This window comes from Rana temporaria, chromosome 8, assembly GCF_905171775.1.
Source record: "Rana temporaria chromosome 8, aRanTem1.1, whole genome shotgun sequence".
Lineage (NCBI taxonomy): Eukaryota > Metazoa > Chordata > Amphibia > Anura > Ranidae > Rana > Rana temporaria.
In genome coordinates, this window is record NC_053496.1 from 13,866,788 (window position 1) to 13,878,942 (window position 12,155).

Below are 12,155 nucleotides of genomic sequence, written 5' to 3' on the forward strand. Positions count from 1 at the left end.
CTTAACGAGCAAAAAAGTGCCTAAACCTCAATCAATTGCCCTGAAACTTTTCACAGCCTAAGATCTCGACCTTCCAAACCTATCCTATAAGTTTTGTGCAATTTGGTGTTCCACAAGGAAAACTAGGGACATTAAGCTTGTTTTTTGGGGAGCTTAATGTGGCTTAACGTACAAAAAAGACCTTAAATGTTAACCAATTTCCCCAAAACTTCACACCATAGAAGGCTCTAGCCATGCCAACATATTCTTCAGCTCACTTGGTTAATCACATCAAAAGTTATTCACATTAAGCTGTATTTTACAATGCTAAAACATTTAATGTGAAATTGGCTTAATGTAGCTTAACGAGCAAAAAAGTGCCTAAACCTCAATCAATTGCCCTAAAACTTTGCACAGCTTAAGATCTCAACATTTCAAACCTATCTTATGCGTTTGGTGCGATTTGGTGTTCCACAAGGCAAACTAGGGACATTAAGCTTGTTTTTTTGAGAGCTTAACGTACAAAAAAAGACCTTAAATGTTAACCAATTTCCCCAAAACTTCACACCATAGAAGGATCTATCCATGCCAACATATTCTGAACATTTCAGCTCACTTGGTTAATCACACCAAAAGTTATTCACATTAAGCCAATTTTACATTTAATGTGAAATTGGCTTAATGTAGCTTAATGTAGCTTAACGAGCAAAAAAGTGCCTAAACCTCAATCAATTGCCCTGAAATGTTGTACAGCCTAAGATCTCGACCTTCCAAACCTATCCTATAAGTTTTGTGCAATTTGGTGTTCCACAAGGAAAACTAGGGACATTAAGCTTGTTTTTTGGGGAGCTTAATGTGGCTTAACGTACAAAAAAGACCTTAAATGTTAACCAATTTCCCCAAAACTTCACACCATAGAAGGCTCTAGCCATGCCAACATATTCTTCAGCTCGCTTGGTTAATCACATCAAAAGTTATTCACATTAAGCTGTATTTTACAATGCTAAATCATTTAATGTGAAATTGGCTTAATGTAGCTTAACGAGCAAAAAAGTGCCTAAACCTCAATCAATTGCCCTAAAACTTTGCACAGCTTAAAGCGGGGGTTCACCCTTAGAGGGCACTTTTTCCCCTTAGATTCCTGCTCGTTTTCTGTAGGGGAATCGGCTATTTGTTTTAAAATATGTGCAGTACTTACCCATTTACGAGATGCATCCTCTCCGTCGCTTCCGGGTATGGGCTGCGGGAATGGGCGTTCCTTCTTGATTGACAGTCTTCCGAGAGGCTTCCGACGGTCGCATCCATCGCGTCACGATTTTCCGAAAGGAGCCGAACGTCGGTGCGCAGGCGCAGTATAGAGCCGCACCGACGTTCGGCTTCTTTCGGCTACGAGTGACGCGATGGATGCGACCGCCGGAAGCCTCTCGGAAGACTGTCAATCAAGAAGGAACGCCCGCTCCCGAAGACCCATACCCGGAAGCGACGGAAGAAGATGCAGCTCGAAAACGGTAAGTACGGATCATATTTTAATACAAATAGCCGATTCCCCTAGACCGAACGAGCAGGAATCTAAGGGGAGAAAAAAAAAATTAATACATGGTTGAACTCCCGCTTTAAGATCTCAAAATTCCAAACCTATCTTATGCGTTTAGTGCGATTTGGTGTTCCACAAGGCAAACTAGGGACATTAAGCTTGTTTTTTTGAGAGTTTAACGTACAAAAAAGACCTTAAATGTTAACCAATTTCCCCAAAACTTCACCCTATAGAAGGTTTTATCCATGCCAACATAATCAGAACATTTCAGCTCATTTGGTTAATCACACCAAAAGTTATTCACATTAAGCTATATTTTACAATGCTGAAACATTTAATGTGAAATTTGCTTAATGTAGCTTAATGAGCAAAAAAGTGCCTAAACCTCAATCAATTGCCCTGAAACTTTGTACAGCCCAAGATCCCAACTTCCCAAACTTATCCAAGAAGTTTTGTGTGATTCGGTGTTCCACAAAGCAAATTAGCGACATTAAGCTCCTTTTTTAAGGAGCTTAATTTAGTTTAACGTACAAAATAAAGACCTTAAATTTTAACCAATTTCCCCAAAACTTCACACAATAGAAGACTCTATCCATGCCAACAAATTCTGAAAAGTTCAGCTTATTTGGTTAATCACACCAAACGTTATTCACATTAAAGCGGTAGTTCACCCCCCCGACACATTTTACCATCGAGACAGGCATTGTAGCGCGAGCTACAGTATGCCTGTCCCGATTTTTTTAACCCCGGACTCACCTTGTAATCCGACATCGTAGGTTTCGGCTCCCGCGGGGAATGGGCGTGCCTATGGAGAGGGAGGATGATTGACGGCCGGCCCTGGCACGTCACTCTCCCCGAAGACAGCCGGAGTAGGTCTCTGCTCTTCACGGCGCCTGCGCACAGGCTATGCGCACGCGTCGTGAAGACCAAGCCTATTTCGGCTATTTCCGGAGAAGCGTGACGCGCCAGAGCCGGCCGTCAATCATCCTCCGTCTCCATAGGCACGCCCATTCCCCGGTATCTTCGATGGACGACTACAAGGTGAGTACGGGGGTAAAAAATTTGGGACAGGCATACTGTAGCTCGCGCTACAATGCCTGATTTTAAGGTAAAAGAAAAAAAATATTTTTTTTTTTGGTCGATAGGGTGAACCCCCGCTTTAAGCTATATTTTGCCCTTCCCTGTCTCAGTGCCCAACAATTCAGCAGCTGTCAAAATAAATAAAAAAAGAAGCAGGCTGACAAAGTTTATCAACAAACACTTCACAGAAAGTTACATTGAAACATTGTATCAATTGTAATGCTCTGTGTTCTGAACCTATATAGGGATGAACTTTGATTTGCATGTGAAGAGAGTTAAAGCAACCACAACCAATTAAACGTTCCTCTGTTGAACCCCTTATTAACCCTTTAGTTTTCTCTAATCAGCACTGATTAACTCTATATTCTATATTTTTTTCTTTTCTTTTTTATTTATCTAATAGTTAAACTTATTTTTTGGGTTGTTGTTTGCTTTGCTTATTAATATTTTTTACAACTTTATACATATATTTACTGCTGAAAAAAATGCCTTTTGTTTAGTTTTATTACATTAAATTGTCTAAGGATTGCAAAAAAAAAAAAAATATTGTTGCAGGACAATATTCACAGAAAGAAAGCCTTGTTTGACCTTAAATAAAAATTGTATGTATTACGGTGTTATCTTAAAGCGGAGTTACACATAAAAATGGAATTTCCATTTTTCGGAATCCTCCCCCACTCTGTCACATTTGACACCTTTCAGGGGGAGGGGGAAGCTGATACCTGTCTAATACAGGTATTTTGCTCCCACTCCTGGGCATAGATAGCCGCAGTAGCCGCGGATATCTACGCCATGTCCGGCGCCTCCTCCGTCCCCCCGCTGTCTTCTGGGAGACACACAGGTCCCAGAAGACAGCAGGGACCAGTGGGATCGCGCAGAGCGACTCGAGCTTGCGCAGTAAAGAGCCAGGCTGTGAAGCTGCAAGGCTTCACTTCCTGATTCCCTTACCAAAGATGGCGGCGCCTCCACCCGAGAGCCAAGTGACAGATGGAGAAGAGAGAGGCGGCTCGGCTCGAGTGCCCCATAGCAAGCTGCTTGCTGTGGGGGCAGTTGGCAGGAGGGAGCGGCCAGGAGCGCCAGGGAGGGAACTGAGAATAGAAGGATCAGAACTGCTCTGTGAAAAAAACACTGTACAGAGGAGGTACAGTATCTCACAAAAGTAAGTACACCCCTCACATTTTTGTAAATATTTTATCTTTTCATGTGACAACACTGAAGAAATGTCCTTTAAGAGCCATAGCAGGCGTGTGCCCACTGCACGGTGAGGGACCCAATGCGCATGGCCAGCAGGCGCGTTCGCCACCGTAACCAGCAATTGCAGGCATGAGAGCCAGGATGGGGATTTGTGTGTGTAAACACACAAATCTCTGTTCTGACAGGGGAGGAGAGACAGATTGTCTATTCCTACTAAGGAGGAACAAAGATCTGGCTCCCCTTCTTGTCATTCCCATCCCCTCACAGTTAGAAACACACTAAGGACACATTTAACCCCTTGATCACCCCCCAGTGTTAACCCCTTCTCTGCCAGTGACATTTGCACAGTAATTAGAGCATTTTTATAGCACTGATCACTTTATAAATGTCAATGGTTCCAGAAAAGTGTCAAAAGTGTCCAATCAGCTCACTGACATTACTAGCAAAAAAAAATAATTCCATAAAAATGCCATAAATCTATTCCCTATTTTGTAAACGCTATAACTTTTCCCAAACCAAACAATATAAGCTTATTGCTATTTTTTTTTACCAAAAATATGTATAAGAATACATATTGGCCTAAACTGATGAAGAAATTGTTTATAAAACATTTTTTGGGGATATTTATTTTAGCAAAAAGTAAATTCGCTCTTTTTTTGTTTATAGCGCAAAAAATTAAAACCGCAGTGATGAGCAAATACCACCAAAATAAAGATCTATTTGTGCGATAAAAGGACGTCAATTTTGTTTGGGTACAACGTCGCACGACCATGCAGTTGTCAGTTAATGTTAAAGTGGTTAATCAATAGCTTTGAAACTTTGCACAACCAAAGTTTAAGGGCCCTTTCACACGTACGGACCGTATGTCCGCATTTTCATCCGTCCGTTTGCGGATGAAAACGGGACATACATTGGTCCCTATGTGATTACGGGTGTCAGCGGATGAACATCTGCTGACACCCGTAATTTGTCCGCCTCCGCAAAGATCCGCATTTGCAGATGAAAGAAACGCGGAGGAAACACAGGGCGGTCCCTGCACAGTGTGCGGAGACCGCCCTGTCAGCTGCCAGCTCAGCGGGGATTTTACAGAGATCCCCGCTCATTACTGATCCGCTCCGTGTGAAAGGGCCCTTAATCTTCCCAACCCTATCCTGAAAGTTTTATGGATTTTGGTTTCCCACAAGGGAAATGATTGACATTTAGCTTAACCACTTCCATACCGGGCCTATTCTGGCACTACTCTCCTTTATATAAAAATCATAATTTTTTTGCTAGAAGATTACACAGAACCCCCAAATATTATATATATTTTTTTTAGCAGACACCCTAGGGAATAAAGTGGCAGTCATTGCAACTTTTTGCCTCGCACGGTATTTGCGCAATAATTAAAAAATAACAAAACAGTAAAAGTTAGCCCAATTTTTTTAGACCCCCCTACGATACAGACCCCCCCTACAAAACAGTCCCGCCTACAAAACAGACCTCCCCCCTACAAAACAACCCCCCCTACAGTGCAGACCCTCCCCCCTACAATACAGCCCCCCCTACAATACAGAGCCCCCCTACAATACAGCCTCCCCTACAGTGCAGACCCCCCTAAAACAGTGCAGACACCCCCCCCCCTTCAGACCCGTAATGCACCTCGCTCGGCTCAGATGATCAGCGCGCCACGTGCTGCACACACAGCAATTGTAGACTACACGGAGGAGGGGGAGGAGGCACGGCTTCACTCTGCTCGGCTGGGTGACTGCGAGACAGTCACAGCCGAGACTTATCAGAGCCGCAGCACGGCCACGAGAGAAGGGGATCTTTGCGGCCGGGTCCCGGGTCTGCCGATGGGATGGGTATCACTCGGGTGCGGCTCGCACCCCCCCTGCAAAGCTAGGCGGCTTCAGTCTGCTGTGTGTTACCTAGGCTGCCTCCCTGTCACCACGCCATGCTGCCCGCTGTCTCTGCCAAGTCTTCAGTCACGGAGGGGGGCACCGGCCTGACACCCCCTGGTGTGGCACGCCCCCCCCCGCCCCCGACTTAGTACGCCACTGCATTATGCTCTTTTTACACTAAGCCACATGTTTTAGGGTTGTAAAATGTGACTGACATTTGGTGTGATTAACCAAATGAGCTGAAATTTCAGAATATGTTGGCATGGATAGAGCCCAACGGCGGATCCAGGGGGGGGCAACAGGGCAATTGACCCCCCCCCCCCCGAGACAATCATGTCACATTGGCTTTAAAACAAGCATTTTTTTAAAAAAAACTGCCTTGCGGTGCCTGCAGCTGCCGCTGCCGAGTCTGTCTCTCTCATCACCAGGGCCGGACTGGCCCAGTCCGGTAGGCTGCCTGTCCTGAGGCTGCTTTGAGCTGTAGCTGACTGCAGCACTCCCCCTCTCTCCTGCGTGTATGACACCGGGCATCTCTCGCTGTGTGTGAGAGCTGGGTCTGTGTTCGGCTGTGCTGCCTTGCTAGACCTGCTTGTGTGATAGTAGATGGAACTATCACACAAGCCCGTCTAGGGGGGGACCTTGCTAGAGCACACTGCCCTGCCGAACACAGACCTACAGCTCCTGTTTGTTCCATGACACACTTCGGGAGAGGAGATACCTGCTGTGTGTGATCGAGGCAATGCCATGGTGAGTGCCATGCACAGTGGGGCTTCATTCATATACAAAAGTGGGGCTGCATTAATATACAAAGTGGGGCTGCATTAATATACAAAGTGGGGCTGCATTCATAGACAAAAGTGGGACTGCATTCATAGACAAAAGTGGGACTGCATTCATAGACAAAGTGGGACTGCATTCATATACAAAAGTGGGACTGAATTTATATACAAAAGCGGGACTGCATTTATATACAAAAGTGGGGCTGCATTTATATACAAAAGTGGGACTGCATTTATATACAAAAGTGGGACTGCATTAATATACAAAAGTGGGGCTGCATTCATATGTACAGTGAGGCTGCAATGATGGGCACTGATGAGGCTGCATTGATCTCTTGTACCATGACCATCCCTTGTACCACGTCTGCAGTCTCTGACCATCCGTTGTACCATGTCTGCAGTCTCTGACCATCTCTTGTACCATGTCTGCAGTCTCTGACCATCTCTTGTACCATGTCTGCAGTCTCTGACCATCTCTTGTACCATGTCTGCAGTCTCTGACCATCCCTTGTACCATGTCTACAGTCTCTGACCATCTCTTGTACCATGTCTGCAGTCTCTGACCATCTCTTGTACCATGTCTGCAGTCTCTGACCATCCCTTGTACCATGTCTGCAGTCTCTGACATCCCTTGTACCATGTCTACAGTCTCTGACCATTTCTTGTACCATGTTTGCACTCTCTGACCATCTCTTGTACCATGTCTGCAGTCTCTGACCATCTCTTGTACCATGTTAACAGTCTCTGACCATCTCTTGTACCATGTCTGCAGTCTCTGACCATCCCTCGTACCACGTCTGCAGTCTCTGACCATCTCCTGTATCATGTCTGCATTCTCTGACCATCTCTTGTACCACATCTGCAGTCTCTGACCATCTCTTGTACCATGTCTGCAGTCTCTGACCATCTCTTGTACCATGTCTGCAGTCTCTGACCATCTCTTGTACCATGTCTGCAGTCTCTGACCATCTCTTGTACCATGTCTGCAGTCTCTGACCATCTCTTGTACCATGTCTGCAGTCTCTGACCATCCCTTGTACCACGTCTGCAGTCTCTGACCATCTCCTGTATCATGTCTGCATTCTCTGACCATCTCTTGTACCACATCTGCAGTCTCTGACCATCTCTTGTACCATGTCTTCAGTCCCTGACAATCGTCTACAAACTATGGGATAGATTTATGGCATTTATATTTAAATATTTTTTACTAGTAATGGCGGCGATCATTGACTTTTTAGCGGTACTGCAACATTGCAGCGGACACACCGGACACCTAATTGAGTTCTGTAAGCAACACCTTATTTTCTGGCAGTGCCCCTCCCGAGACTAGACTCTGGATCTGCCCTTGATAGAGCCTTCTATTGTGTGAAGTTTGGGGGAAATTGGTTACCATTAAGTACGTTAAGCTCCCCAAAAAACGCTAGTTGTTGCTAGTTGCCTTGTGGAACACCAAATCGCTTGAAACTTATAGGATATGTTTGAAAAGTTGAGATCTTAGGCTGTGCAAAGTTTCAGGGCAATTGGTTGAGGTTAAGGCACTCTTTTGCTCGTTAAGCCACATTTAGCTACATTAAGGCAATTTCACATTAAATGTTTTAGCATTGTAAAATATAGCTTAATGTAAATAACTTTTGGTGTGATTAACCAAATGAGCTGAAATTTTCAGAATATGTTGGTATAGAGTCTTCTACTGTGTGAAGTTTGGGGGAAAATGGTTGACATTTAAGTTCTTTTTTGTACGTTAAGCCACATTAAGCTCCCAAAAAAACAAGCTTAATGTCCTTAGTTTGCCTTGTGGGACACCAAATCACTGGCAACTTCTTGTATAGGTTTGGAAGGTCGAGATCTTGGGATGTGCAAAGTTCCAGGGCAATTGATTGAGGTTTAGGCACTTTTTTGCTCGTTAAGCCACATTAAGCTACATTAAGGCAATTTCACATTAAATGTTTTAGCATTGTAAAATATAGCTTGATGTGAATAACTTTTGGTGTGATTAACCAAATGAGCTGAATTCTGAATATGTTGGCATGGATAGAGCCTTCTATTGTGTGAAGTTTGGGGGAAATTGGTTAACATTTAAGGTCTTTTCTGTACGTTAAGCTCCCCAAAAAACAAGCTTAATGTCCCTAGTTTGCCTTGTGGAACACCAAATCACATGAAACACATTGGATAGGTTTGGAAGGTCGAGATCTTGGGATGTGCAAAGTTTCAGGGCAATTGATTGAGGTTTAGGCACTTTTTTGCTCGTTAAGCTCCCAAAAAACCAAGCTTAATGTCCCTAGTTTGCCTTGTGGAACACCAAATCGCACTAAACACATAGGATATGTTTGGTACGTTGAGATCTTTAGTTGTGCAAAGTTTCAGGGCAATTGATTGAGGTTTAGGCACTTTATTGCTCGTTAAGCTACATTAAGCCGATTTCACATTAAATGTTTTAGCATTGTAAAATATAGCTTAATGTGAATAACTTTTGGTGTGATTAACCAAATAAGCTGAAATTTTCAGAATATGTTGGCATGGATAGAGTCTTCTATTGTGTGAAGTTTGGTGGAAATTGGTTAACATTTAAGGTCTTTTTCGTACGTTAAGCCACATTAAGCTCCCCAAAAAACAAGCTTAATGTCCCTAGTTTGCCTTGTGGGACACCGAATCGCACAAAACTTCTTGGATAGGTTTGGGTAGTTAAGATCCTAGGATGTGCAAAGTTTCAAGACAATTGATTGAGGTTAAGGTACATTATGGTACGTTAAGCTCTGTTTTAGCATTGTAAAATATAGCTTATTGTGAATAAATTTTGGTGCGATAACCCAAATGAGCTGACATTTTCAGAATATGTTGGCATAGATAGAGCCTTCTATAGGGTGAAGTTTGGGGGAGATTAGTTAACATTTAAGGTCTTTTTTGTACGTTAAGCTACATTAAGCTCCTAAAAAAACAAGCTTAATGTCCCTAGTTTGCCTCGTGGAACACTAAATATCACGAAACTTATAGGATAGGTTTGGAATGTTGAGATCTTAGGCTGTGCAAAGTTTCAGGGCAATTGATTGAGGTTTAGGCACTTTATTACTCGTTAAGCTACATTAAGCCATTTTCACATTAAATGTTTTAGTATATCCCACAAAGGGGGTGTGTATTTCATACAGTACTGTAATCTATAAGATGACAGTATACTGTATGTATTGTGTGTATTTACTTTTTTGAATTTGGCGCCGATCTCCACCCCCGTGCGTCGTAACGTCGCAGGGAACGGAGCTTGGCGGCACACAGGCACTGTGAATCGAGCGAAAAGACACAGCTCGATCATACAGCGGGGAGGCATCGCAGGATCCAGGGACAAGGTAAGTAAACTCTGCCTGTGGACACTGCGAGGCGATCCCGAGTCTGGCTCGGGGTTACCGCTTTTGGTTCTGAAATTCCACCCCGAGCCAGACTCGGGAATACCGCTGAGGGGGTTAAAGGAACCTATTTAGAAATTAAAAACAAACCCTTAAAACCCCTTTAATTTAACCTCCTAAAAAAATAATTCTGAACAAGATGGCCCCTAAGCTGCTCATGAAGACATATGAAAAATATGATATGCATAGGCCTTAGGAATTAATTATTTTTAACCCCAATATCCCTGACAGTTTAGCAAGAACCATTCTTCATGAATCCATGCTGATTACTGCTTATGATACCGTTGTCATTACTAAAATCTTGTATATAGTCCCTTATCATCCCCTCCAAGAGCTTGCATACAATTGATGTTAGGCTAACTGTTCTGCAATTCCCAGGGATGTATTTTGGCCCCATTTTAAATATTGGTGTGGTATATAATGCAGCACAGAGTATGTAATACAGTGTACTGAATTAGTTAAGGGGAACCCTAAGGCCGGGTACTCACGACCAAACATGTATGGTGAAAGCGGTCCGTCGGACCGTTTTCACCATACATGTCTGCCAGAGGGCTTCTGTACGATGGTTGTACACACCATCGTACAGAAGTCCGCGCGTAAACAATACGCGGGGCGTGTCCGCGGTGTCGCCGCGACAATGACGCGGCGACGTGGGCGGCCCGCCTTTAAAATGCTTCCACGCATGCGTCGAAGTCATTCGACGCATGCGAGGGACGGCGGGCGCCTGGACATGTACGGTAGGTCTGTACTGACGACCGTACATGTCCGAGCGGGCAGAATTCCAGCGGACTGTTTTAAAACAAGTCCAGGAATATTTGTCTGCTGGGAAAAGGCCCGGCGGGCAAATGTTTGCTGGAATTCGGCCCGCTCGCGCCCACACACGACCAAACATGTCTGCTGAAACTGGCCTGCGGACCAGTTTCAGCAGACATGTTTGGTCGTGAGTATGGGGCCTAAGACACAATTAAGAAAAAAACAGTTTGGAGTCCCCCCTCAAAATCCATACCAGGCCCTTTGGGTCTGGCATAGATTTTAAGGGGAACTCCACGGCAAAATAAAAAAAATGACACAGGGTCCCCCCCAAATCCATACCAGACCCTTATCCGAGCATGCAGCCTGGCAGGCCAGGAAATGGAGGGGATGAACGAGCGTCACCGCCTCCTGAACCATATTAGGCCACATGCCCTCAACATGGGGGGGGGTTCATTGGGGCAGGGGGGGCCCGTGATGTACATCCATCATGCCGCCTGAAAAAAAGAAAAAATTAAAAAGGCTCCACCTTCATTGGAGACCTCCCGGCGACTGCTGTCTCTTGGCTTTGACAGCTGTTATATAGGCAAGGGGTGATCAGCAAACAATATCAGTCAGAGATGGTATTGTAACCTACCTGATCACTTTCTCTCTCCAGAACAGTTGTGTGAGAGAGTCCAAGACTGCTACATAGAAATTATACGTTGTCCAATAAATACAATTTGGTTTGGGAGACTGTTCATATATTTATTTTAAATTAGTGTAAGCTTTTGTTTTTTACTCTTTTATAGAAGGACAGCTACACTGGGAACACAAGTCTACTCCTTCCTCTGATGCCCCATACTGGCACAGAGCTGCATCTTTAGAGGTGGAGATTGGTGCCTATGTCTTACTGGCTCTGCTGTCTCAACCTAATCCTGATCTGGACAAAGCTAATGAGATTGTCAACTGGCTATGTAAACACCAGAACCCCTATGGAGGCTTCTCATCTACACAGGTAACAGATAAAAAAAGTGTGTCCATGATGTGGTACACCAATGGCCATCTGAGGGTAGAGCTACCTCACGTAAAAGAGACAAGTAGCTCCAAAATCCCCAGACAGTCTCAGGGCTAATCAAAACCTCCTGCCTAAAACACACTTGTAGCCATGGTAGGGTGGTTGTCACATCCTCCATGTTTCCCTCCTCATTGGGCGACAATCCAGTGTCACATGAGAGGCCTACCCCGAGATGGGTTCTTCTGGGCCACGATAGGCACCTGTCATGGGTTAACTTTGCTCTACACATAAGGTACATTTGCTCTTGTGCCGTTTTCATCAATGCCGTGGGACAAGGCTGAGGCTGCAGTGGGGGGAATACTCAACCTTAAGGTGGTCTCTACTTTTAGAGATGAAAGTACATTGTGTACACTTGCACCGTAGCTGTTCTCCAGTTAACTCTGGGGTTCCTGTGACAGGTACACCTTCCCCATAACTTGCATTTAGGAGGGACACGTTGAGCCTTGTCCATTTCCACTTGTCCAGCATTTCCACTACAATTCCCCAGTAGCAAAATGAGACCCA

General features: G+C 44.4%; 1 protein-coding gene across 2 annotated transcripts in view; it reads left to right on the forward strand.

The window, feature by feature from the left end:
- LOC120946689 (alpha-2-macroglobulin-like protein 1) overlaps positions 1-12,155 on the forward strand; it is a 192,339-nt gene that overhangs the window by 141,034 nt on the left and 39,150 nt on the right. For both annotated transcript variants that reach the window (XM_040361317.1, XM_040361318.1), the window contains exon 30: positions 11,386-11,591. In XM_040361317.1, coding sequence (XP_040217251.1) covers positions 11,386-11,591 — 206 coding nt within the window. The remainder of the gene's footprint in view (positions 1-11,385; positions 11,592-12,155) is intronic.